The sequence below is a fragment of the Sapajus apella genome, unplaced genomic scaffold, assembly GCF_009761245.1.
Source record: "Sapajus apella isolate SASKATOON/1434 unplaced genomic scaffold, GSC_monkey_1.0 scaffold13, whole genome shotgun sequence".
NCBI classification, from domain to species: Eukaryota; Metazoa; Chordata; class Mammalia; order Primates; family Cebidae; genus Sapajus; species Sapajus apella.
The window spans coordinates 1845976-1873967 of record NW_022436953.1 but is presented as its reverse complement, the minus strand read 5'-3'; the positions used below and the strand labels follow the sequence as shown (position 1 = coordinate 1873967).

Below are 27992 nucleotides of genomic sequence, written 5' to 3'. Positions count from 1 at the left end.
TTACAGAGTCTAGAAAATACATCACACAATGTAGAGCTAAAAGAACTAAAGGTATAACTCTTGCCCAAAGAGTTCTAAATGAAAAATCATGGCTACCTTTATACATGAAAGATTGGTTGCTCTATAAAAGTGATAAAATTTCTTGCTTATGTTTCTATGTTTCTCCAGAAGTCAGTACTAGAATCAGTTGTCAGAAATTAAAGGAAAACAAAATTTAGCTAAATATAAGAAAGAACTCTACTTCTAGAGTTCTCCAATGTTATTATCAGGAAATGTGCTCTGTCTCTAGAAAAATTTAGATAAAGGCTGGATGACTGACATATACTAGAGAAACTCTAAATTCTATGATTCTATTTCTAATCTGCAACACACCTATCAAAGGCTTCAAATTATCTACTTTTAAAATTATCATGTGCCAAAGTTAATGACTTTTAAAATTCAACCTTTTTTCTTAATGCTCACATAATAGTCATAATACTACTTCCTAAAGGGGAAAATCAGCATAATACATTTATATTATCTATTTCCTACCAAAGCAGTGATTTTGACTGTGCCATGACCAGCAGCAGTGTGCTGGCTAATATTCAGCAATCAGCTTTCCAAGTGTACTTCAGAGTATTACTTGATGTTTTTCTTTATGTCATTGATGTCAATGATGTGAGTGACTTCTTAGTTGAATAATTTTTTAATAATGGAAGAACATGTACTTTTTTGTTACAATAGCTAAAGACATGATACATTTCATTAGCAGCATTTTCTCCATCACTTTAAGTCTAGACAATCAAGAAATAATAAATCAAACCCTATTTATGGCATTTGGCAATCTCTGTAAATTTTTTTGCCATAGCTAATTTCTAGTTATCACTGTGACATCACCAAAGTTGGTAAAAAGTGTACAAAAAGCACACACCATTATAGTATTTCAACCAGAGGTACGATACACATAAATAACTTCAAAAGCACAGATCATAATAAAATGTAGTAAAATAATTAGCAACTGATGAGTGTGAAGTATTTATTAGCTTTGTAAAACTGTAATTTTAACAGTAAGCCTATGTACCTTAATTTTTAATAATAGCTGTGTTTAATAATCAGTTTGCAGAATTCCAAAAATTTTGACAGTCAGCTCTCAGGCCCATAGCAGACACTCCAATCCACCACTATGCCCATTCTTTCATAACTCACAGGCATGTCTCCATCTTATGGACTGTCAAGATACCGTAGTCCCCGCTCTTATCTGCAGGGGATATGTACCAAGATCCCCAATGGATGCCTGGACCATGGATAGTACCAAACTCCATATATACTGTCTTTTACTACACATACATACCTATGATAAATTTTAATTTATAAATTAAGCAGAGAAAGAGATGAACAATAATTAATTAAATAAAACAAGTATAACAGTATATAATATTGTTACATAAAATATATAAATTTACATATATATTTTATATAAAAATATTATGTGAGTGTGGTCTCTCAAAGTATTTTATAGTATGTAATATTTTCATACCATGGATGATCACAGGAACTGAAACCACGGAAAGCAAAACCGTGGAAAAAAGGAGAACACTACATTGCCAATCTAATTTAAAGCCTTGTTGCATTTTTATGAATTTCTTTTGCAACTATCGGCATGGAAGGCTTTTCACATTGGGAGTGGGGCTGCCTGCCATACACAATTTTTTTAAATGTGCCTTGGATTAAGATTTTCCTACCCTGCTATTTACTAATAGTACTTGATATTTTCTCTCTCTTTTTTTCTTTTTGAGACAGAGTTTTGCTCTTGTTGCCCAGTCTGGAGTGCAATGGTGGGATCTCAGCTAACCACAACCTCCACCTCCTGGGTTCAAGCGAATTCTCCTGCCTCAGCCTCCTGAGTAGCTGGGATAACAGGCATGCACTACCACGTCCAACTAATTTTGTATTTTTAGTAGTGATGGGGTTTCTCCATGTTGGTCAGACTGGTCTCGAACTCCCGATGTCAGGTGATCCACCCACTTGGCCTCCCAAAGTGCTAGGATTACAGGTGTGAGCCACCGTGCCCAGTTGATATTTTCTCTTTATTAACAGTTTTAACTTTTCCACGATTTTCTAAGTGCTTTTTATCCATCTAATTTCCTTCTTAACTGGATAGAATCCATTATTTGGGGGTGCATTTTGCAGCTAATTTGTCCTAGAAGGGCCATCAGCATGCACTTCTGTTCAAAAATCACTTTCTAAAGGGAATAAAAATTCAGATTCCTTCATAGTGGAGGTCAGTCCATAGTGGAGGTTAGTCCAAATTACTAACACATGTCTTTTAAATATTTTAGGCCAAATCATTTTTTTCTATATTATACTTTTGAACATTGGGATCATACCTGAGCACCTGTCCAATTGCTTCTACAGTTTCCAAGGCTCCCTGAGAGAAAATACAGGTAACTTCCTTTAAGTACCTCTCTGATCCATCTTCATGAGAAACTGAACAAGCACAACATAAATCGAGCTTTTATATTTTCACAACAGAACATCAACGCTGTTTGTCCCATATTTGGTATCTAAAACATATGGATCCCTCTTCAATCAACAACTGAGTATTGGCGCTTAAGGCACTCACTGTGGTAATTCAACCATGAATTGATTTAATCCAGTATTTACCAAAGGCTCACATGAGACATCTGATATTTGAGAGAAACTGCCTAATGGGCATACTAACTATTCATTCTTCTAGAACAAATTCTCTGTTAGTTCATCAGGATGCACCATAGCTAAAGTATATATATTGTCTTAAAATTTGATTTGGGAATAATTTCATATCTATAGATAAGTTATAAAAGTAAAAATAATACAAATAGTGACCTTACACTGTTTAGTCATATTCATATATGGTTAATATTTTATCAATTGTTTTATCATTTGCAATCACGCATATTCCTCCTCCTCTTCCTCTCTTTACACAAACATACACACACACGCGGTTTCTTTCCTGAACATTTTTGAGGACAAATTACAGACATTATGGCCCTTTGCCCTAAATCCTTCAAAGTATAATATATTCCTATAAATAGTTATGTCAGCATATTTAACACTGATATAATACTTTCATTTAACATAAGTATTCCAATTTTGTCAAGTGATCTTGCAATGTTCTTTATAGAGTATCTCCCTTTCCACACAGGATCCAGTTAGGGTCAGGTAGTGCCTTTAATTGCCAGGTATCTTTAGCCTCTGACATTCTAGAACATGCTCACAGTAAAAACTGTCATTTATGATGTTGACATTTTGGGAGAACAGTTCCCCTCCCCACCCCATTTTTTAAGAGAATGCTCCTCATAGAAGATCTGTCTGATGTGTTCCCAAGATTAGACTGAGGTTACACATTTTCAGCCAGAACACTTCATGGTGGTGATGTGTCCTCAGTGTATCACATCTTGAGGCACATGATCTTCTCCTGTCCTTCAGTAATGCCCTTAACTTTGATCATCCAGTCCAAGTATTGTCTAATTTCTCTACTGTATAATTACTATGTATTTTCTCCCTTGCAATTAATAAGCAGTGTAGCATTTTAAAAGCATGTAAATATTCTGCTTCCTCATCAAAACCTCCTGCTATTGGCAGCATCCTAAATGCTGAATCTGATTATTCTTTTTTATTCTTATCGGATTCAATTTTTACTGTCATGGCTACAAACCGATGATTTTCCACCTTGAGCAGCCCCTCCATATTTACCAATCAGGGATTTTTCTGAAAGCAAAAGTGAACCATTTATATTAGCTCACTACAGATGCTAAGATTCCCTAAATTAAGATACAATGTTAAAATCTCAGCCACACGCATGGGCCTGTAATCTGAGCTACTTGGAAGGCTGAGGTGACAGGACAGCTTGAGGCCAGGAGTTCAAGGCTGCAGTGTGCTATGACTGTGCCTGTGGATGAACAACCACAACACTTCAGCTTGGGCAATGTAGTGAGACCCCAGCTCTTAAAAAAAAAAAAAAAATCTCATCTTGCATAGTCATTGGTCAATACAGAAAATATCCATTCGAAAAACATTTCCTAACTTTTGCAAAAACAAAGGTGAAGGCAACTATCGTCTTTCCAGTATCTCACTTATAAAACAAAGAAAAAAAAGCATGTCTCTCAAAGTCATATAGTTTCTTTACCAGACACAACATAATATGTCCCATTCTGCTTTCTTTTCTAGAAAACACAGAATTAAGTTTGGTGTTCAAATGCAGTGACTAATCCATCTCAGGTGTCTGGTAATATTTGTTTCTCTGTCCCTTTATAAAGTTATCTCCAATTCCTTAGGGAAGGCGGCAAGGCACATGGGAAGGTATGGAAGGAAAATATTTTTGTGGAAAACATTTAGACAATATATTTATTTCAGATCTATTTTCTGAATAATATCTTTAAGTTGTATCAACTTAAATTTGTTTGAATGATGATATATTCTTTGGAATTAAAAAATGTCTCAAATGAGGTATTCAGTATATTGAGTTCTAATCCTGGCATCCTCTTCAAATGATATGCAAAAAACTATGCAACAGAAAGATATTTATATAAAGCATACGCTACCAGACCATTATAATTCTCATACATTTAAATGCCAATGCAAATATCTTGAATGTTAAGATTCAACAGGCAGGCTTTTAATTCAAGATGACAGATTAAGCATTCAAGTATACCCCCGCAAATGGACCCACATCTATATGGAATTCATTTTACAATAAATGTGTTACTTCAAATCAATGGAAAAATATGGAAGATTTCATGTCAGGACTAATGCCTGATTGTTCATTTGGCTTGTCAATATTGAGGGTTTTGCATGTATATTCAAGTGAAACTGGTTTATGAGTTTCCCTCCCAGTAGTAGGAGTTGCATGATTGGGTTACCAAGATTACTGCAAGATACATTATGTAAATTAAAGATTTATAAAATAAGGCTGGGTGGGCTTACTATTGGTAGAGTTCCTCGGTAGCACTGTCTAGGACTCATACTTTTTGGTGAAGATGTTTAAAAATGACTCATTTTCTTTAATGTTAAATGTCTATTCCAGTTTCTCTTTCTTCTAGAAAATCTACCTTTGACCTAGGTTTTCAAATGTATTGATATAAAAATTATTCACAGTACTTTCTTGTTGTTGCTTTGTCTCTGCTATATTGTCCCCCTTTTTGTGCTTAATATTATTTATTTGTCCTTTCTTACTTTTGTGTTGAGCAGTCCCAACAGAGATCTATTTTATAACTCTTCAATGGGTCAGATTTTGGTTTTATAGATTGTCTCTGTTCACAATTTTTCTATTTCATTAATTTCTGCTCTCATCTTTATTTTCTCCTTCTTTCAAATTTCTTCAGGATTATTCTATTTGTCTTTTATTAGCTTCTTGGGATAGTGACTCAATTGGCTATATTCCAAAGTTTTTGTTGTTGCTGTTTTTATTTGTATTACAAAACTCATCATCCAGCTTCAAACAATGGCCAACGTTTATTCATTTTACCCATGAACATCTGAATTATTTTAAAATAAGTCCCAGACATCAATTTATCTCATCCTTAAATTTTGGGTAGTGAGCTCAACTCTGGTGGGGCTTTATCTGTGGGAATTCTATAACACAAAGGTTACTGCTCTAAGCCTCAGTTTACTTAAAGCATAAAATGGGGATAATAACAGACTTATAGTCACATTGAGCAGATAACCTAAAAAGATGCATGTACAGAAATTTGCTAGGCATGGTAAAAGTCTCCATAAAAGTTAGCTATTGTTACTTAAATAGACATTGAATCCCTTAAGTTACAAGTTTGCAGAGGGAATTAAGGCCCTTATGATACACTAGTATTCATAATGTCCCCTGATATCTGTTTCTCCTAGACAGCAACACCTACTGTAACCATGTATCCTGGTTTTGTTTATTTATTTCTCACTCATAGCCTAATGCTGTAAATACCCAATCATACAAGGTAAATACAATGCAACTCAACAGTAATGTGAAAATACAAACCTTCAAATGAATGGAGCATTTCATGAAGTCTATGAAAATAATATTAAAGAAAGTGCTCATCTCACAGCTTTAAAACCCTTTGATTCTGGCAGAATCAAACCACTCAACAACTAAAGATAGGACAATTCACTCAACAACTAAAGAAGGATGAGGAAAGAATAAGAATTGAGAAAGACAATGTTAAAGGGCTAAGAAAATATCTTGAGAAACCGGTGAAACCCTCAAGAGTTTTGATAAAGCTGATGTAGAAGGCTAGTTTATATAAGAAATGCTAGAAAAATCAAACACAAAATGAAGGAAGCTATCATACAATTATACAATTTTACTGGAAAAATTATGCCAAGAAAATATCACATCATTCTTTGTTAATTCTGAGAATTAGCATAGCTGCAACTACAATTTAAATTTTGATAAACATTCAGTAAAATAATACATACATAGTAAAATGTTTTCCTTTCTGAATACTGTCCCTAACGAATCTTTTTCATTAATAATGAATAAATTTTATCTCTATTTTTAATAGCTTTACTTTTAAGAGATATTTTCCAAATACAAATTTTCTCAATTAGGAATTTATCTTAAGTGTATATTCCTAACAAGGAAAAAACTATTACCTAAATCGCTAACACTGATTATAACTGGGAGAGCGGGAACTGAAAGAGGAAAAAGTTATAAAGAATTATTATCTTTTTATACAACATATGCTACAGTATTGTTTAAATCTGTTACAAAAAGAACATGTAGTATTCTTGTAATTGAAACAAAATCACTAAAATTTAAAGATATGCTTTTGTTTGGCATAATAGGACAATACTATAAATGTGTAAGAGAAAGCAAAGGCAATTAATATTGATAGGCAGATATTTATTGGATAAAATTTCTGTAAGCAGGGAAATTAGAGGACAAAAGAAGAAATTCTTTAATATACTTGACAGGAAAATGAAACAAGCAGCATATAAATTACTCCATGTTGGAAAGATACTCTCAAGTGTTGCAGAATGCTGAGCAACCTCTACTCTTTAGTTTAAGAATGATCTAGGACTGTACTGTCCAATTAGTCACAAGTAGCTATCAAGCACTTGAAGCGTAGTTAGTCTAAACTGAGATGTGCTGTGCATATAAAATACACTTGGATTTCAAACACTTGGTACAAAAAAATGCAAAAGGTCTATTATTTTTACACTGATTATATGTTGAAATGATACTATTTTGGATATACTGCAATAAATAAAACAAAAATTAACTTCATTTGTTTATTTTTGTATTTTTTAAAGTGATTTCTAAAGAATTTAGAATTACCTATGTGGTTTACATTCACGGTCCACATTAAATAATTCTAATGGGTTAGCACTGGTCTAAGATCTTGCCATATCCCAAATGCCACAAGGACAAATATAATCTGCTTTTCTCCTTCTGTTTTGTTGGCTTCAGCATCATGGGAACACATTAAATCAGGAAATCAACTAAAGCATGAATGTACAGATAAGCTTATCTGCATACAAACACTTTAGTTCATAATGATTTTTTTAAAAGATCCAAAGAAGTAAAGTCTACTCACGTTACATAAATCAGAAAACAAAACCAATTCAACAACAATCTCAGAAGTAAAAGTCAGCCCCAACAAATTTAGGAGCATTTTTCCCAACTTACCTTTTTCTTTTTTCTCGAAAATACAGGTTTTTTACGTATGTTTGAAACTGTGGAAGGCTCTAGATTTCAAATCATTTCTTTATATTTCCTTGGTTTCACTATACTATGAAGAATATTCTTTATTCTCACTGGTCTACTTACAAACTCACAATACTAAGAGATGCCATGGTCCTTCCATTCGGCAGTATATATGTCCATTTGTAAAGGAATATAAGGACCTTAAAGGAACATTTAGTATGTCTGTAATTAAGTGTAATATTAAAAATTATATTAAGTGATACAAGTAAACTATTTCTGGGCACTAAGATAATTATATATTTTTAAATTCTAGCCATCCTCTCAAAAAAAATTCACTGCTCTCCTCTCCCCAATTTCATAGTTTGGTGAACAGTATCACTGTTAACCCAGTTGTTCAAGCCAAAACCCAGGAAGTCACTATCCCTGGCATTTCAATCAATTACCAAGTCCTACTCATCTAACTCTACACTGTTTCCAGTGACTTTCTAAAATACCAATCAGATTCTCCTGTTCATTTCCCTGTTCAAAATTCTTCAGTGGCTTTTCACACACAAGCTTTAAAGTATCTTGCATAACAAATACAGTCCTACATAATTTAGCTCCATTACCACCCCCAAAACTTCCTATCTGTCCAGTCTCATCTCTAGCTCCTCCTAATTTCAGGCTTCATAGTCCATCAACTCCAACTTCTAGTACTAGAACCAGAAGTAGTAGTGTCTAGTAGTACTAGACACATGCCCAGCTGACCTCTCATACCTCTGTGGTTTGAAGCATACTATTTTCTAAGTTGGATGTTTGCCTGATACTCTCCTATTTATCCTTCAAGTCTCACGTGAAAGGTTACCTTTTCTATAACTTCATTACTGACTCTCCTTGATATTCTAAGGTATTTCCTATAAGTTTCCACTAGACACCCATCTTTACATACATACACTTTCATGAAAGCAATTATCATACTGCTTTATAGTTACTTGTTTGCACATCTGCCTCTCTTCTTCAGTGTAGAGTTCGTATCTTTTTATCTACAATACCGTAGCACTTCATTTGGCACTAAATAAATGTCATTTACTTATTTACATCACTAAATAAATATTCAGTCATTCCACAAATATTTAATGAGTATGTGCCAAGTCCCATCTTAGGCACTGGGAACACAGTAATGAACAAAGCTCCTGGCCTCATGAAGCTTACTGGTGAAGACTATCAATCAACAAACATTTAAACATATCCTATAATGTATAAGGTTACACAGTAAAATGGAGCAGAGATGAAAATACAGAGTGTGATGGGGTGTGTGGCTATTTTAGAAGGGAAGATCATGTTGTAAAGCGAGAAGACCACTCTGAGGAGTGACCTGAGCTGATGCTTAAACTAAGTCAGAGAGACCCATAAATTATCAGGAAAAAGAGAAATCCAGGAAAAAGGAAGAACATATGTAAAAGCTCTGGGGCAGGACAAGCTTGGCATGGACAAGAAGTAACAGGAAAACAAGTGTGGTATCAGCAGAGTAAGAAGGGGTGAAGAGGCCGGGCATGGTGGCTCACGCCTGTAATCTCGGCACTTTGGGAGGCCGAGTCAGGCGGATCACCTGACGTCAGGAGTTCAAGACCACCAGCCTGGCCAACATGGTGAAACCCTGTCTTTAAATAAATAAATAAATAAATAAATAAAAAGAAGGGGTGAAGAGGCCAGGCGTAGTGGCTCACGTCTGTAATCCCAGCACTTTGGGAGGCTGAGGCAGGCAGATCACCTGAGGTCAGGAGTTCAAGATCAGCCTGGCTAACATGGTGAAACCTCTTCTCTACTAAAAATACCAAAAATTAGCCAGGTGCGGTGGCACATGCCTGTAATCCCAGCTACTTGGGAGACTGAGGCAGGAGAATCGCTTGAACCTGGAAGCAGAGGTTGCAGTGAGCCAAGATGAGATTGCGCCACTGCACTCCAGCCTGGGCGACAGAGTGAGACCCTGTCTCAAGAAAGAAAGAAAGAAAAAGGCGAAGAAGGGGTAGAGAAGTCAGTAAGACAGCTAAGAGCCAAAATGAGTAGTGGTTTGTAGGTTATAGCAAGAGCTTTGGATTTTATTTTCAGAGTGTTGGGAAGTTATTGGAAGGTTTCAACAAGAGAGTAACATGCTCTGACTTACTTTTGCTAAAGATTATTCTAGCAAATATGTGAGTACAGGGGAGCAAAAGCAGAAGGAAACCTGTTAGGAAGTTACTGCAGCACATCTAGGGTGGTAGTAGAGGAGGTCATAAGAAGTGATCAGATTAATCATAGAATCTGAAAGCAAAGCTAACAAAACTTGATGGACTGACTGTATGGGATGTGAAAGGAAGAGAGGAGAAACCCCTTCTCTACAAAAAATACAAAAATTAGTGGACGTGGTTGTGTGAGCCTATAGTCCCAGCTACTCAGGAGGTTGCGGTGGAACACTTGAACCCAGTAGGCTGAGGCTTCAGTGAGCAGTGATCGTGCCATTGCATTCCAGCCTGGGCAACAGAGCAAGATCCTACCTCAAATAGATAGAGAGATAGACAGACAGACAGACAGACAAATACTGTTGAAAGGTCAAGTAGAACGAACTGAGAATTGCTACTGGATTTAGCAGGATAGGGTTGTTGGTAAACTGGAATGGCTTCATGGAATTGGGGTGATAAATATCCCACTGAAATAGTCTTCATTAGAAATGCAAGGGTAGTACTAAGTAAATATAATATTTTGCACTGCTCTATTATTCACCACATAACAATTAAAGCACCTTGAGACTTAGTATTTATACATAAATAAAGCTCACATTTGCAAAATCTTCCTTAAAAGCTATTCTTGACTTAGCAAAAAGTTCAGTATTAAAGCCCACACAAAATCAGTTCTCTAGTCATTTGAATTCAGTCTGCGGAACACATACTTAAATAAACTCTGGAGTACTGGCTGACTTTGTGGATGTAACAGTTAATACTCATTGATGAATTTGTATACAGTGCTCAGTGTTCTGACGACAAAACTAGATACAAAGTGAAATACAATGTTCTTTTTCTTGGTCACTACAGAAGAATGAGATCTGAAGAATGACATCTTCAAGTAAAAAAAAAAAGATGGGGTTTAACAGGGTACGATTTTAAAGATAATAGCTGGCTCAAAGATCTACAATGGAAGGTATAATCTAGTTTTAGAAAAAGGTTTAGTAATATAAATATAACCAAAAAAGGAGGGTCTGTTTGTATTTTAATACTAAACAATTTTACAATAAACCTAAAAGCAAAAACTTAAAACCTGTATTCTCCTTCCAGAGAAAACCACTGATGACATTTTGTTTTGTATGCTTATAGACCTTTTGTAGATTTTTTGTAGTAAAAAACTAACAAACTTACCTCAACAATTTTCAAGTGTATAACACAATATTTTAACTATATGCACACTCTTGTACAACAGATCACCAGAACATTTTCACCACATGTGACAGAAATTCTACACTGACAGAACAACAAGTCCTCGTTGCCTTGGCAAATACCATTCTAGTTTCTGTTTCTATGAGTTTAATTCCTTTAGATACCTCATATTACAGAAATTATACAAGTATTCATCTTTTTGTGATTGGCTTGTTTCACTTAGCAAAATGTCCTAAAGGTTCAACCATGAGGCAGCATGACAGGAATTCCTTCGTTCTAAGGTTGGATGATATTCCGTTGTATGTATATACAATATTTTCTTTATCCATTCATCCACTGATGGACACTTAGGTTGCTTCCATATATTGGTTGTTGTGAATAATGCTGCACTGAACAGGGGAGTACAGATGTCTCTTTAACATCCTAATCTCATTCTCTTTGAATATATACCCAGTAGTGGGACTGCTGGATCATATGATAGTTCTATTTTCAGTTTTAGGAAGAACTTCCATACTTCCTCCTAAGTTTTCCATAGGAGGGTGTGGCATTGTACAATCCTACCAACAGTGTGCAAGGGTTCCAATTCCTCTATAGCCTTGTCAACACTTGTTATCTCCTGTTTTTTCTTTGATAGTGGCCATCTTAACAGGTCTGAGATGATAGCTCATTGTGGTTTTGATTTGCATAATGATTATTATGTAGAGCATCTTTTTACATGCCTTCTGGCCATGTATGTATCTTCTCTGGAGAAATGCCTATTCAGGTTTTGCCCATTTTTTATTCAGATTATTTGTTACTGAGTTGTATATTCAGAATAGTAACCCTTTATCTGATATATGGTTTACAAATATTGTCTCCTATTCCTTAGGCTATGTTTTCGCTCTGATGATCACTTATTTGCTGTACAGAAGATTTTAAGTTGGATGTATGTTTTTTACTTTTTTAGTTTTTTAAGTTGGATGTACATGTTTTTGCTTTTGTTACTTGTGCTTTTGATGTCATATTCAAGAAACCACTGCTAATTCCAATATCATGAAGCTTTTCCCATTTTCTTCTATGACTTTCACATTCTCAGTTCTTATTTTTAATACATTTTTAATTAAATTTTGTATATGGTACACTTTCATTCTTTTGAGTGTGGATATCCAGTTTTCCCAACAGGATTTGTTGAAGAAACTACCCTGTTTCCATTTTGTAGTGGTACACTCATCAAAGATCTTGGTACACTCATCAAAGATCATTTGACTATACACATGTGGGTTTATTTCTGGGCTCTCTAGTCTGTGCCATAGGTCTATATGTCTGTTTTTATGCCAGCACCACACTGTTTTGATTATTATAGCTTTGTAATATGCTTTGGAATCAGGAAGTGTGAGGCCTCCAGCTTTGTTTTTCTTTCTCAAGACTGCTTTGGCTATTTGAGCTCCTTTGAGATTCCATATGAATTTTACAGTGGTTTTATCTGTTTCTGCAAAAAACACCATACAGATTTTGACAGAGGCTGCACTGACTCTGCAGATTGCTTTGGACAGTGTGGACATTTTCACAATATTAAGTCTTCTATCCACAACAGTACTGCATCAGTATTCATCAGGAATATTGGTCTTCTTGTACAGACTAAGCAGCCCTAATCCGAGAATCCTAAATCCAAAATGTTCCAAAATCCAAAACTTTCTGAGGGCTGACAGTACTCAAAGGTCATACTCAAAGGAAATGCTCATTGAAGCATTCTGAATTTTGGATTTTTGGAGTAGAGATGCTTGACCAGTACTATTTGTCTGGCTTTAGTTCCAGGATAATAATACCAAATGTATGTCTTTCCATTTATTTGTATCTTTAATTTCTTTCAGCAATGTTTTGTAGTTTTCAATGTATAAGTCTTTTTTGCCCTAAGTTTACTCTTATGCATTTTATTCTTTGTGAAGCTATTGTAAATGAGATTTTCTTCCTTTCCTTAATTGTTAGTACACAGAAACACAATGTGCTGATTTTGTATTCTGCAACTTGGCTGAAATTGTTTATTAGTTCTAACAGTTTTTTGTTTTTGTTTTTTAATCTTTAAGGTTTTACACATGTAAAACCAAGTCATCTGTGATTAGGGATAATTCTACTTCCTCCATTCCAATTTGGATGCTTTTTATTTCTTTTCCTTGTCTAACTGCTCTGGCTAGGATTTCTATTACAATGTCGAAAAAAGTGATGAGTGAGCATCCTTGTCTTGCTCCTGATCTTAGGGGAAAACTTCATTTTTCACTAATGATTATGTTAGCTGTGAGCTTTCCAAATATTACCTTCATAATATTGAGATAATTTCCTTCTATTCCTTGTATGTTGAGTGTTTTTATCATAAAAAGGTATTCTTTTTTGTCAATGCTTTTACTGAATCAATTGAAATGATGTGATTTTTGTCCTCAATTGTTAATATGGTATATATTCTATATTTATTGATTTTCATATGTTGAGCCATTCTTGCATTCCAGAGATAAATTCCACTTGGTCATGGTATAAGATCTTTTAATATATTACTGAATTCATTTTGCTAATATTTTATTGAAGATTTTTACAATATTCATCAGAGATACTGGCCTGTAGTTTTCTTACAGTATCTCTGGCTTTGGTATCAAAGTAATGCTGACCTCATTAAATGAGTTTGGAAGTATTACTTCCACTTCCACTTCCTGGAAGAGTTTAAGAAGAATTGGTGTCAATTCTCCTTTAAATGTTTGGTAGAACTCTCCAATGACACCATGCAGTTCTGAGCTTTTCTTTGCTAGATTTTCAATTACTGATTGAATTTCCTTACTGCTTCTGGGTCTGCTCACATTTTCTATTTCTTCATTATTTGGTCTTGGTATGTTTCCAGAAATCTATCAGTTACAGGTTAGCTAATATGATGGCATATAATTGTTCGTAATAGCCACTTTGATCCTTTGTATTTCTGTGGCATCAGTTGCAATGTCTCCTTTTTCATTTCTGACTTTAGTTAAGTCAGTCTACTCTCTTTTTCCTCAGCCTAGCTAAGGGTTTGTCAACTTAATTTATCTTACAATCTTTTCAAAATATCAACTATTAGTTTCTTAAATTTTTTCTATTATTTTCCTATGTTGTTTATTTCTGCTCTATATTATTTCTAAGACCCTATTTTTTGGGGGGAAAGCTTTACAAGATTTACCTAAAAGCACAGGTTCCTAAGCCAGTTTTTTCCAATTTATTTTCCTGCATTCCACAGTTTAAAAAAAAAAAAAAAAAAAAAAAAAAGCATTTCACAGTAAACAGACTCATACACGTATGTGACTTAAAAAGAAGTCTAGGCCGGATGGAGTGGCTCACACCTGTAATCACACTTCGGGAGGCCAAGGCAGGTGGATCACCTGAGGTCAGGAATTCGAGACCAGCTTGGCTAACATGGTGAAACCTCTGTCTCTACTAAAAATATAAAAATTAGCTGGGCATGGTGGTAGGCACCTGTAATCCCAGTTACTTGGAAGGCTGAGACAGGAGAATCGCTTGAACCCAGGAGGTGGAGGCTGCAATGAGCCGAGATCATGCCACTGCACTCCAGCCTGTGAAATAGAGTGAGACTCTGTCTCAAAAAAAAGAAGTCCATAAAATACTCACCCTTAATATATGCACTGCTCTTACTTTTAACCTATAATTCTTCATTTTTAAAATTTAAGGCTTTTAAAATTCTTATAATTTAAAATCAATTTATTCACTAAGTTGATTTCACTTGAATAAAAGTTTAAAAATACTATTCTAAACAGTATATTCAATATCAGAAATGTATACAACAGGCATAGAAAACATTATCTGTTTCAAATAATTTGTAATTCTTGTTGTGGAGCAAGGTAAAAGAGAAAACATGAGTAAAAATTGGAAGATTATTCTTTGGCAGAATAAAATTAGAATAAGAAAATAATAAAATTCAAAATATACCCAGTCCTTTTCACACTTTCAAGGTCTTCCCACTTCCAGTGTCAATCACAAGCACAGTACAATTGGCCTTCCATATCCGTGAGTTCCATATCTATGGATTCAACCAACCCACAGACGGAAAATATTCAGTTAAAAAAATTGTGTCTGTACTGAACATATACAGATTTTTCCTTGTTATTATTCCCTAAACAATACAGTCTAACAAATATTTACCTAGCATTTATATTGTATTAGGTATTGTAAGTAATCTAGAGATGATATAAAGTATAAAGGAGGATGTACATAGGTTATATGCAAATACTGCCATTTTATATCAGAGACTTAAACATTCTCAAATTGTGGTATCCAAGGAAGGTCTTGGAACCAATTCCGCAGGGACACTGAGGGTCAACTGCATTTGCAAATAAGAAACCAAGAAATGTCCTTCTCCTGCATAGAAGCTTCACTTTAAAACAGATTCAACACATACAACAGCCCAGAGGCACTGTGTGTAATATAATAACATAAAAAATTATACTTGGAGAGCTGAGAAATGGCTTCATATTTTAAAAACTATAAAATCTGCTAATGAACCACAACTGATCCTGCTGTAGTTTTCTTAATGTATCCTTCCGTAAATGCACTTGCACTAGTTATTATAATACAATGATATATTTCACACTTGAAAACACAAAATAATCCCTATATCTGCTTGGAGAGTCATTCTTACTTCTATTCAAACCAGGTTACACAAAACATACATTACAATTTAACAAAATAAGATAATAATTTCTAAAATTAAAGTCTACAGTGAAAGAAAGTACTCTACAGATCTTCTTTCTAACATATCTGGACTAAAGAAAAATAAGCTTTTAACCCAGGGAGACACTCACTGAGAGACCTCACATAGATAGACCTTACTAAAAGGCATGTAAGAAACAGAATCACTAGCAGAGAGCAGAATGAGAAGTCAAACAGCTCTATTCAAACTGCCAACCTGTGCCATGTACATGGTGATGTCTTCTTCATTGTGAAAGTCTATCCTCATCCCATATGCAATGCACAGCTGTACTACAACCTCCAGATCGCTGTTTTTCTTTAGTAGAGTATCTGATTTTATTGCTTCTTTCTCTTCACCATCTGTCATTTATTGCTACTTTAGGCCTATCTATTTCTCTTAACCTAAAGGGCACTGCAAATTCCATGGTGTCCAAATTACATACAAAGTAACAATAAAAGGCTTCTAAGTAAGGATCTGAGGTGTTTCCTAATTGAGCAAAGTATATGAACTTTAACACATGAACTTTATATTTTGGCCACTTACCATATCTTATTTGCTCATCTGTCAAATAAGTTGACTTAACTCACTTGACTATTTTATGTTCAAAATAGTAACATCTCATTTGATTCTCCCAACAACCCTATGAAGTGGAAGGATTACTAGTCCAATTCTACAAATGAGAAAACTGAAGCAACGAAGGTGTTAAATTATGTGTCCACCAAGGCCAAAGGACTAGAATATGGCTGAAGACTATCTAGATCTTAATCTAGATACTCTGAGATCAATGTCTGTGCTCATAAATGCCTATATCAGTGTGGTTAGTATTCCCCACTTAAATAACTTTAACAATCTTATGGGGAAAAAATACAGAAATAACTATCTCAATTACTTGATGTCTAGGAGATAAGATGCCCTAATTGCCTTCTTTCAGTTCTCCAAAAGCTACTCTGAAAGACCTAACTGAGGCAAAGAAATGAAAAGGCTAACGAACACCAATGGGTCAACAAAGCTGATGGGAAGTTTTCTAGCCTTATCTAGCATTACACTGAGCCTATCCTATAGTGGATCCAAACAAGACTCTCCCCATTGCCATTTGAAGACTTACTTGCCAAGGATGACTCAGGGCTGTTCCTTTTGAGATGTAGTTCTAAATGATCTCTGAATGCCTACAGAATAATTGTACATTTTAGCTTTCAATAAATATTACTTGAGTAAATGTGGGGTGGGTATTCCATGCTCTCTGCTGCCATACCAAACTGTAAGCTTTTCTGACTCCCCATCATACCTACAGCTCCCTGAAAGCAAGAAATAACTTATTATTTTTAGAGTCTCAATACCCAGCACCATTCCTGGCACATATGGCATTCAATAAACGTTTGGTAAATAAGTGAGCCCAAAAGCAAATCTGCCTGGCACAAAGCAGTATCAATTCAGATGTTTCTTAATTAGAGGTTGTGATTATGTGTGTGTGTGTGTGTGTGTGTGTGTGTGTGTGTATAAAAGGTATGTGTATTCTTGAACGAAGTTAAGAATTTCTTTGGCCAGGTAGAGTGGATCCTGCCTGTAACCCAAGGACTTGTGGAAGGATCACATAAGTCCAGGAGTTCGAGACCAGCCTGGGAACACAGCAAGACTCTATCTCTACAAAAAAACTTTTTTAAATTAGCTGGGTATGGTGGCACACGTCTATAGTCCTAGCTACTCAGGAGGCTGAGGTAGGGGGATCACTTGAACCCAGGAGTTTGAGGTTACAGTGAACTAAGACCAAGTCAATGCACTCTGTCCTGGGCAACAGAATAAGACTTTATTTCTTAAAAGAAAAAAAAAAAAGAAACAATTGTTATATTTTATCTTTGGACTCAACTCACTAGCTATTTTCCTACTAAAGCAAACCTTTCTCAATTTATATATATGATACATATATATTTATAAAAAGAGACCTTATGTGCAAACTAATGATAACAGCAAATTAAACTAGAGCCAGATGTAAGCGCCCCATCCAATAGCTACTTCATTCTTGTAAACCATAATTTCCTGCCACCATCAAAGAAATGATCCTCTGTATTTTTAAAGTACTAGCCATTTTTACAGATGGGAACCATGTAGACATAATCCAATTATAAGAAATGATTAAGAGACATAAGACTATGACTGTTTCTTAGATTATAAAAACCTTATACAGGCTGATATGCCCTAATATGAAAATCTGCAACCCAAAATGCTCCCAAATCCAAAACTTTCTGATCGTTGACATGACACTCAAAGGAAATGCACGTTGGAGCATTTCAGATTTCATATTTTCAGGTTAGGGATGCTCAAATGTTAAATATAATGCAAATATTCAAAAAAATTTTAAAATTCCAAATAAAAATCACTTCTGGTCCCAAATATTACAGATAAGGGCTACTCAACCTGCAGCATGTTGGGTTTAACAAACTGTACATGGCAATATAATTTAAATTTGTACCCTACAAAATGAATTAAGCACTGGGATAAGTGCTTGTATACAGCATCTCTCTTAACCTTTGCAACAACTCTTCAAGGTGTATATAACTGTTACCACCATTTTACAGATGAATATATGAATACTCAAGGTTGTACATCTAGCTAGTAAGTATAGAAACCAGAATATACACTCAGCTTTGACTAATACCTGAGTTATTAGCTACTCACAACTCTATCCCACAGTATACCCTCAACAAAGCAAAAATTTTCTAAATCATAACTGCATAACTCTAACATTGTAATAACACAACATACTTGCTTTTAACTATATCATTCTTAGAAGGAAAACTTATTGCCTTCATAAGCTCCACACTTACTTTCCCACCTTAGCCACTGAAATCTTGATTCATATGAGGGCTATTTATCACTAACATCCTTTTTCTGAAAATCATACTTTGCCCCTCCACTGCCATGAAAAACACCATTGGCACCCACAGCAATGTTCTGTATAAAATTTGCCAAGGCTATTAGTGGCAATGATCACTACCTTAGGTGACTCTGGAGTCTCAGAAGACTTGAACACTCTAATACAAGTTCTAAAGGTTTAGGTAAGATCCACCACACCAAATGCTGAGTAAAACCATCTAGAAAAAAAAAAAAAAAGAAAATTATATGATTAAATATAATTAAATGTCTCTCTACATGGAACAGCTATTTGAGGAGATCAATTGTATGCTATTTTTATTCCAAAAGAGCAAGGTTTGCAGATTTTATTTATTTATATACCAATAGGCTAAACATCAAAAATGAAGAAACCAAATTGTCCTGTTTTTCTCAACATTCGAAGACAATCAGGCAAGAGAAGTTCATTCACCATAACTTACATATTAAGATATTTTTTTCCTTTTCCCTTTTTCTGACTTACCTCCATGGCCTCAATGAATTTCGGGCCATACATACATAAATGGTAATTATTAAAGTAAACCAAGGGTCCTTTCTTCTACTCTCCCTCTGAAGAAAGGAAGGAAACTCGGAGGTTCTATAGAAACATACCAAGATTTCTACTGGATACATTCCAAGTCTTCCCTCTTTCTCACTCTGTATTCAATCAACGAAGAAGTTCACTGATCTTTATACCTGAGTATCTCTTTAATTTGCCTGGTTGTCCCTATCTCTAATGTCACTACTCCAGGTTAAACCAACACATTCAAATGCCTGGATTACTAAGGTAACCTATCTAACTAGTCTCGGTGACTGCTTTGTTTCTTTCCATTCATTCTTCACCTTCCATCCAAAATGACTCTTTCAAAACCATGAACTACTCAGATGTCACCCTCACTAAAGTCTTTCAATGACTTTTTATCATTTTCATGATAAAATCATAGCTTAACATGGCTTAGAAGACTCTAACCTGGCTCCAATCAATTTCTCCAGTCTTACCTTTAGTCACTTCTGTCTTCATATGCTTTATAGTCACATGGCTCTTCTTTCAGATTTTCAAACTCTTCACATTGGTTTTGTGGGGTTTTTATTTGTTCTGCATCGCAGCTACTGCACAATCTCTTCCCTCCACCTACTCTACTTCCCCACAGCCTCCTAATTTAACCTAATTCCTATGTAACCTATTTAGGTCTGTATCACAGCTCTTTCTCTGAGAAGCCTTACCTAATCATTCCAGATAAGACTGGGTGCCTCCTTCCATATACCTCTCCTACTACAGCTCTTATCACTACTTTAGTATAATTACTTCTTTAATTATCCAGACTTCCTCATTAAACTATATTTTCACTAGAGAAGGGATTATTAGGGGTACTTGCCCACCCCTACATACCCCAACACTGAGCACAGTGCCTAGACACATAGCACAGGCTTGACTTTTTTTTAATTGAATAAGTGCACAAACAAAAATGAAAATCTGGAGGAAAAAACTGAAAGGAACAGATTTAAAAGATATTTTAACCGTCAAAAATTCCATATCAATACACATCCTCAATAAATAAATGGGACTTCTAGATTCTGCTTAGGATGTAGAAAGCTAGAAAGAATGTCATTTCACCCTTCAAACAAAGTAAAAGATGAATATTGTGCAAAATCACAAATTTTCTTGAACCCAGCACAAAAGTAGAGCAACCTTAAATCTAAGTAACTAATCTAAAATCTAAGGAAAGACAAGATTTTAAAGGGAGAGATGGGACATGAGTACTTTACCTGTAGTCAATATCAGGCAACATACAAGCCAATAAAAATTTGGTTAAAACTTTTTAAAAAAATTACTACAAGGCAAATGTGAACCCACAGCTAGGAGAAGTAAACAAAACAAACAAACAAAAAAAGCCCTCTACCCCCCTTAAAGAAGGGGCAAGATCTCTGAAAAAGCCCCATACCTGAGACCCAGAAAAAAAAACGAAAACACCTAGCTAAAACTGAGACTGGAAAAATCCAACATAAAATGTCCTCCCTGCCTCCAACCAAAAGGAGACTAGCAAGCCTCAAACAACATGTAACAGCAATGTACTACAGTCATGGGTCACATAATGACAGGGATACAGTCTGAGAAATGCATCATTAGATGATTTTACTGCGAGAACATCACAGAGTATACTTACACAAAGACAGGATAGCCTGGCTATAAACCTGTACAGCATGTTACTGTACTGAATACTGTAGGCAACTGCAACACAATCGTAAGTATTTTATCTAAACATAGAAAGGTCCAGTTAAGATAATGGTATTATAATCTTAGGGGACCATCACCGTATATGCAGTCTGCTGCTGACCAAAACATTGTTATGTGATGCATGACTGTTCGTGAGCAAAGAGCTAAAGAATGGAGAAATACATTCTCTGAGATGCAAGTTCAAAGGGAAGACCTAAACATAAGGGTGGAGTAGACATTAAGAAAAAGTCTGGCATACTTAATCCAACCCTAAACACAAAGTAATGCTAGAGAATCTTGAAGGCTGTGGTAAATTAAAGGTAAACTAGCAACAACAAAAACCCTCAACACTACTCGCCACCACACACACACACACACACACACACACACACACACACACACACACACATCTCAGGAAAAGACAAAGCATGTCCATTTCCAGGCATAAGTACTATTTAGCTGGTTCTCTATACAAAACGTCTAGATTTCAACAACAACAACAAGGAGCAAAGAAAAAAACAAAACAAAACACAAAACTGCACTGTCAAGAGACAAAGCAATCAATAGAATGAGATTCGGATACAACCATCATGTTAGAACTATCAAACATGGAATTTATATGTTAAATGCTGTAATGAAATATGTAAATAACATGCATATACATATATGTAATTTAAGCAGAGGGATGGAAACAGTAAGAAATCAAATGGAAATGCTAGAAATAAAAATGTAGTAACAGAGATTAAAGTCTTCAACAACCTTATCAGTAGACCAAAACAATCATAGAATCAGCAAAGACATCAACAGAAACTATTCCAACAAAACACAACAAGAGAATGAAAAACAGAGAGCATCCAAGAGCTATGGGGCAATATAAAATACTCTAGCATATGTGTAACTGGAATTCCAGAAAGAAAGGTAAGACAGAAACAAAATATAAAGAGATAATAACCAAAATTTTTCAAAATTAATAAAGTATATCCAACAACTCCCAGAAGCTCACAGAACACTAACATGCATCAAATAAACAAACAACAAAAATCCACAATTAGACACATCATATTCAAAATGATGAGGGAAAAAAAAAATGATAAAGAGAAAACCTTGAAGCCTGCCACAGTTAAAAAAAAAATGGTACAACACAGTGGAACAGGATAAGACCTTTCAGAAACTATGCAAACCAGACACCATTAAAGTGCTGAAAGAAAAAACTGTCAATGCAGAAATCTATATCCACGAAAATATCTTTCAAATTGAAGAAGAAATAAAAAATGTTCAGGCAAAATGTAATTCACATAACAAAAGACTAACAAAAATAAAATACATGATTATCTCAAGAGATGTACTTAAAATATTTGACAAAATTCAACATCCATCCAGTAAACTAGGAATAGAACTTCCTCATCCTGATAAATGGCATCTACAAAAAAAAGCAAAGCAATAAAACCCACAGCTTGTATTATGCTTGATGAAAAACCAATGCTTTTCCCCATAAGATGCAAAAAACAAAGAAAAGACGATCACACTTGCCACTTCTATTTGACATTAAAATAGAGGTTTTAGCCGGTACAGCAAGGGAGAAAAAAAATGTAAAAGACATCCAGATTAGATGAAAGAAGTAATACTGTCTTTATCTGTAGACAACATAATCTTCTGCATAGAAATCTCATAGAATCTATAACAAAGCTACTGGAACTAAGTAAGTTTAGCAAGGTCATAAGGATACAAGCAGTTCTATATGCTATCAGTGAAAAAAAAAAACTGAAAATGGAGGAGTATCATTTACATTAGCACCCAAAAACATGAAATGCTTAGTCATAAATCTAACACAGTATGTGTAGAATCTATGCTGAAAACTAAAATACATTGATAAATGACATCAAAAATCTAAAGACAGGTCATAAATGAGATGCCTCAATATTTAAGATGTCAATTCTCCCCAAAATGATCTTCAGAATTAAATCAGAATCAATCCAGAAGGACTTCCTACAGAAAATGAGAAGGTAATTCTAAAATGGATAGGAAGAGGCATAGGAACTGGAATCGCCAAAATAACTCTGAAAAGGGACAAAGGTGGAGAACTCACACTACCTGACTTCAAGTTTACTATAAAGCTACAATAATCAGGCAAGTGTCATATTGGAGAAAGGGTAAATACATAGATGAATGAAATGCAGTACGAGTCCAGAAACAGACTCGCACTTATATGAACAATTGATTTTCAAGAAAGGTATAAAGGAAATTCTATGAAAGAGAGCTTTTCCAAAAAATGGTGCCGAAATAAGTGGAAATTCATTCGCAACAACAAAAACTGTATCCATAACTCATACCATATACAAAACCTAACAAAATGAATCACAGATCTAAATGTAAACCTACAATTTTAACACTTCTATAAGTAAATATGGAAAAAAATCTTTGTGATTTTTGGTTTTGCAAAGAATTTCTTAGACATAACATCAAAAGCATGATCCATAAAATAAAATAATGTAAAAATCAATAAGCTCAACTTCATCAACATTCAAACTTCTGCTCTTCAAAGACATGTAAGAGAATAAAAAACAAGCCATAAACTATGAGAAAATATTTGCAAATCACATCTATGATAAAGAACTTTCATCCAGAATCTCCAAACTCAGTGCCAAAAAAACAACAAAATAATTTGAAGAATATTTCACCAAAGATATAAGGATGGCAAAAAAGATGCTCAAAATCTTTTATCATTAAAGATATACAATTCCATTTACACAACATTCTGGAAAATACAAAACTATGGAGACAGAAAACATGCCACTGGTTGCCAAAAGCTTGGGATCAAGTAAGGGGCTGACTATAAAGTGACAAGGGAATTTTTTGTATTGATGGAACTGCTCTCTCTGCATTTTAATTGTGTGGGAGTTACACAAGTGTATGTTTGTCAAAATTCACAAAATGTACTCTATAAAGGTGAATTCTGCTACATATAATCTTAAGTTTTTTAATGAAAAAAATGACATATCTGGCCGGGCGCGGTGGCTCAAGCCTGTAATCCCAGCACTTTGGGAGGCCGAGGCGGGTGGATCCCGAGGTCAAGAGATCGAGACCATCCTGGTCAACATGGTGAAACCCCGTCTCTACTAAAAATACTAAACATTAGCTGGGCATGGTGGTGCGTGCCTATAATCCCAGCTACTCAGGAGGCTGAGGCAGGAGAATTGCCTGAACCCAGGAGGCGGAGGTTGCGGTGAGCCGAGATCGCGCCATTGCACTCCAGCCTGGGTAACATGAGTGAAACTCCGTCTCAAAAAAAAAAAAAAAGAGAGAAAAACGAAAAAAATGACATCTCTTTAAAATTCCTGCCAAAATATAGCTGACAGCACTGATTCTTTAATTTTTTAAATTTCTGATTCTTGGCTTTAAAATATACCTATCTAGTAGCCAGTGAATAATCAGTATAGTCTTGAAGTTATCTGTAAGACTGATGATTTGTTTCTTAAATCTTGAGGCTACAGTCTTTCCCAATTTAATTCTGCAGTTATTACTTAAGACTTCATTGACTTACTCAACTTTGCACAAGTTAACGATGAGAAACTCGGTCTCTTTTGACTGTCAGCTCTACCATCTCCTCCATATATGACCAAACTACACAATCCTTTGCAATGCACTCAGGCAGATATACAAAACTATATTTTTAATTTGAATGGTTTTATTCTGAACTATAGAAGAAAAGAGGGCTCTGAGAATTCCGAGGTGCTCTGGCAATTACAAATAACATTAGGTAAATCAATATGTAAGAATTTTTTCTAAAATGCATTTCTTCCCAAACTTTCTCACTCAAAAGCTTAGATTCCCCAGACCATACAATATATAAACTAAGCTTACCTTGCATTCAAGATTTTCCATGATTTGATGTCAATCTACTATTTCAATAATATTTCTATCATTCTAAGACACAAATTCTCCATTCTGGGAAGGATGGCCTCCTTGTCTGCTCCTTCCAACTTCTGAAATGCCCTCCTTGATAATGTCTAATGCCCTCCTTAAAAGAGTTATGTTAAAACTGAGATATCTCAGTGCCATTATATCACTGTCGTTATATATTACTTTATACTCTTATTCAAATGTTTCATTTATGAATGTCATCTCACACTCCGTAAGTTTCTTAAGGGCAGATAATCTCTTTCACACACTTATCCTGAGAATACAATCATATTCAGAGAAAAATTGATGTACGAATTGATTCTAAATTACTTTAAATCTTATAGTAATTTACAATTAATTCAATAACTTCCCAGAAGTTTATTTTGTACTTTGAGAAACTGAGGTAAGGGGCACTAGGCTTTGCTGCCTGAGATCGCAGCTTTATCACACTCATCTTCATATCTCCAGAGTTGAATACGGTGCCTGACACATGAAAAACATTAAAATATTTAAATATTTAACTAAATTTCACTTTCTAAGGCCATAAAGAGATGGAATCCTGAAGTTCTAGTCCAATTCTCCCAAGGTTAGTACTTTGAAATGTTCTCTAGTTTCTCATATTTGTTCACATATTCTCCCTGAATATACCACAAATATAGCAAACACAAAAGCTGTTCTAGCTCCTCTTTTTAAAGCTCAAAAAGCAACCATCACAGTATTGAGTGCATGCATAGTAGGTGGGCAATATTCCTATCAGAGTTCTTAAAAAGCAGCATACAGGCAGCTCACAGACACTTCTTCCCTGCCCCATGTAAAAACATGTTAGTTACTCTTCCTATTGGGAAGATTTATTTTTCATCATCTTTGGCACAAATTCTAGAATGCTATATGCCAGGTCCCATGCCCCAATAAATATGCATCCACAAGCAATTATGGAGATAGATAGCTTATGGGGAGGGGGCACTCTTTGGTCAGGTCCCAATGCTAACCTGTGGTTGGGGGGGAGAAAAGAGTAGGGGGAGGGGTGTGGTCCTGTGATTAATCACTGCCCACTCTGCTTAGGGGTATTTATCACAGCCCGCTGTCAGGTAAATCACTGGAAAAACACCTCTTCAGTAATTAATGTGAAGTGACGGATGGACAGCCCCTGGGCCCATTAATCAGGAACATCAGCAGCCTACTGAGATTATGAATGTCAGGATGCATAAACTGCCGGTGGATCAATAGGCCCAGGAATTCATCCAAGGCTCTCATTTCCGAAGCATCTCCGGTACATTAGGCTCCCTCTACCCCTCCCCCAATCTGAAGTGAAAAGCAAGGTTTCAGAACAAAGAGCAGGAGCTGAGGTCTAAAGTGACCACTGAGAGAAAGTAGTCAAGGAAGCTGGCCATGGCTAGGCATGGTACCAGGACAGGTAACATGAGCACAGAGCTATACTGACGAAGAGGCTCTCTCAGAAGGCTCAATGTTCCTGCAAAAGAACTAGAAAGACATGGTACACATCTAATTATTCAGAGCCTGACTGTCCATTTTAGAGATCATCAAGTTTCTTGCTTCAAATTTTTTACCCATTTCCCCATCTACATTTTCTTTCCTTTCATATTAACACCACCAAAGAATAGAGAGAAATAAGAGGAAAAAAATTCCGTTCTTGCAACCTAACACTCTAGGTAAAAATGTTGATTTAAGAGGCAAAACAAGGATTTATATAAAATAAAATCAGTGAATTATCTTTGCCTCCTCCCTAAGTACCACAATGATGCAATTACTAAAAGTAGCCAGAGTCTTAAACAAACAAACAAAAAAAGTCCCCACCGAAAGGGTCTGCTCCACTTGTAAAATAGTCTGGAGCTGGAAGACTATTTCTGTCTGCTTGTGATCCCAAGTTTAGTCAAATTTTGTATAGAAAGTAAGCCTGGGCTAGTCTCATATTGAATACATTCTAGGCTGGCAGTGACGGGAAGGAGGCTGCACTTGCTGCCACATCCCGCCAAACCCCAGTGCTGTGCTTTGTGGTCAGACTCAGTCCAGGGCTGCAATTGTTGGTTAGAAAGTATCTCAGAGTTACGGCTGCCTGTTCCGCTAAATCTCATTTCATCCTACTGATGGATGGATGGACAGATGGCTGCGTGGTGAAAGCAGCATTATCAGCCAGCTTCTATGGAGCCTCTGAATGATGGATAGCCCTCTTTCTACTTTCTCTAAACCACCATCGATCCAAGCCATATTTCAGCGGTCAGAAGCCCAGTAATATTAAGACACACAATCAAGTTAAGTTACTTGCAGTGTAAACCTCTAGAACAGAAATCCTAACACCTCTGCTTTGCTGTCATGAACCACTGCTAAAAATGTTACAGTTTCATTCTTTCTAGCTGCTAACCCAATGAATTCCAACAGCTCAAGCCCAAAGGGAACAGCTGGGCTCCATTCCTAGCAGCTACTTGAAAAGCTAGTTTGCCTGCCAAATTTTTTACTAGCCAGTTCATTTCTGTGAAATGAACTCTGCAGCAGTAGTGAGCAGATCTTTGAATATGTGTATATCCCGTGGAGTGTGAAGCTATTAGAACCATCAAACATCCTAGAGTTTGTCAGTGATATAATCACAAGCCTCAAACATGTGTAGGGCCTTAGACATACTGAACAGACCTTCTCTACCAACACCAAGGATAGTGATTAAAACCAGGACAGATTAAAATTATCTTTTGTACATAATCCTAAAATGCTATTCCTACCCAGTCAGCTTAACTGACTTCTACCCTCTTGTGTACATATCAAATATAATAGTAAGTGCTAATCTTTGCCTGCTTTCACAAGCACAATTCTGTGTCCATTTGCTCTATCACATTCTAGACACTCATCTCAGCTTGTCTGGGTATTTGGACTCCACGCCTTTCCTTGCTCCTTCCATGTTATCATCCTGAGCTCTCAGACAGCAACTTGGACTGGTATAATTGAATGCTGTGTCAAAGTTATTTCCACTGGTGTGGTTGGAAGAAATGGACTCTGACTCCAGCTTCATGACCACAGATTCCCAGAACCTACCTGCCCTCTTTTGCTTACTTATCCCCAAATGCCTTCTTCTCAAAATGTTTCACTATTAACTATACCCAAAATAAGCTTGGCCTGGCTCCTCCTAGCCTTGGCTTCTCTTGAATGAACCGCTGCCATCCTGAGCCTACATTCACAGAGAATCAAGTCCGTATTTGTTTATGAGGCTAACAAACGTCTCGGTGGAGTAGTAACTGTCTTTCTACT

The 27992-nt window shown here is 35.7% G+C and overlaps 1 protein-coding gene and 1 long non-coding RNA gene across 13 annotated transcripts in view; both read right to left on the bottom strand.

Annotated features, from left to right (window-relative positions):
* The window catches only part of R3HCC1L (R3H domain and coiled-coil containing 1 like), a 99110-nt gene that overhangs the window by 33333 nt on the left and 37785 nt on the right, over positions 1 to 27992 (bottom strand). For 5 of the 12 annotated variants that reach the window (XM_032281225.1, XM_032281226.1, XM_032281227.1 and 2 more), the window contains one exon: positions 24699 to 25011. The exons of 2 other annotated variants lie outside the window; for them this stretch is intronic. In XM_032281225.1, coding sequence (XP_032137116.1) covers positions 24699 to 24705 — 7 coding nt within the window. In that variant the 5' untranslated portion in view covers positions 24706 to 25011. Of the gene's footprint in view, positions 1 to 7636; positions 8345 to 18728; positions 18826 to 24698; positions 25012 to 27992 lie in introns of those variants that run through there. 5 more of the 12 variants (XM_032281233.1, XM_032281232.1, XM_032281231.1 and 2 more) reach the window with 4 other exon arrangements.
* On the bottom strand, positions 22459 to 24692 carry LOC116553758. The gene is made up of 2 exons (XR_004269895.1): positions 24158 to 24692; positions 22459 to 23835 (listed from the first exon to the last, which is right to left on the bottom strand). It is a non-coding gene; the product is annotated as an uncharacterized LOC116553758 (long non-coding RNA).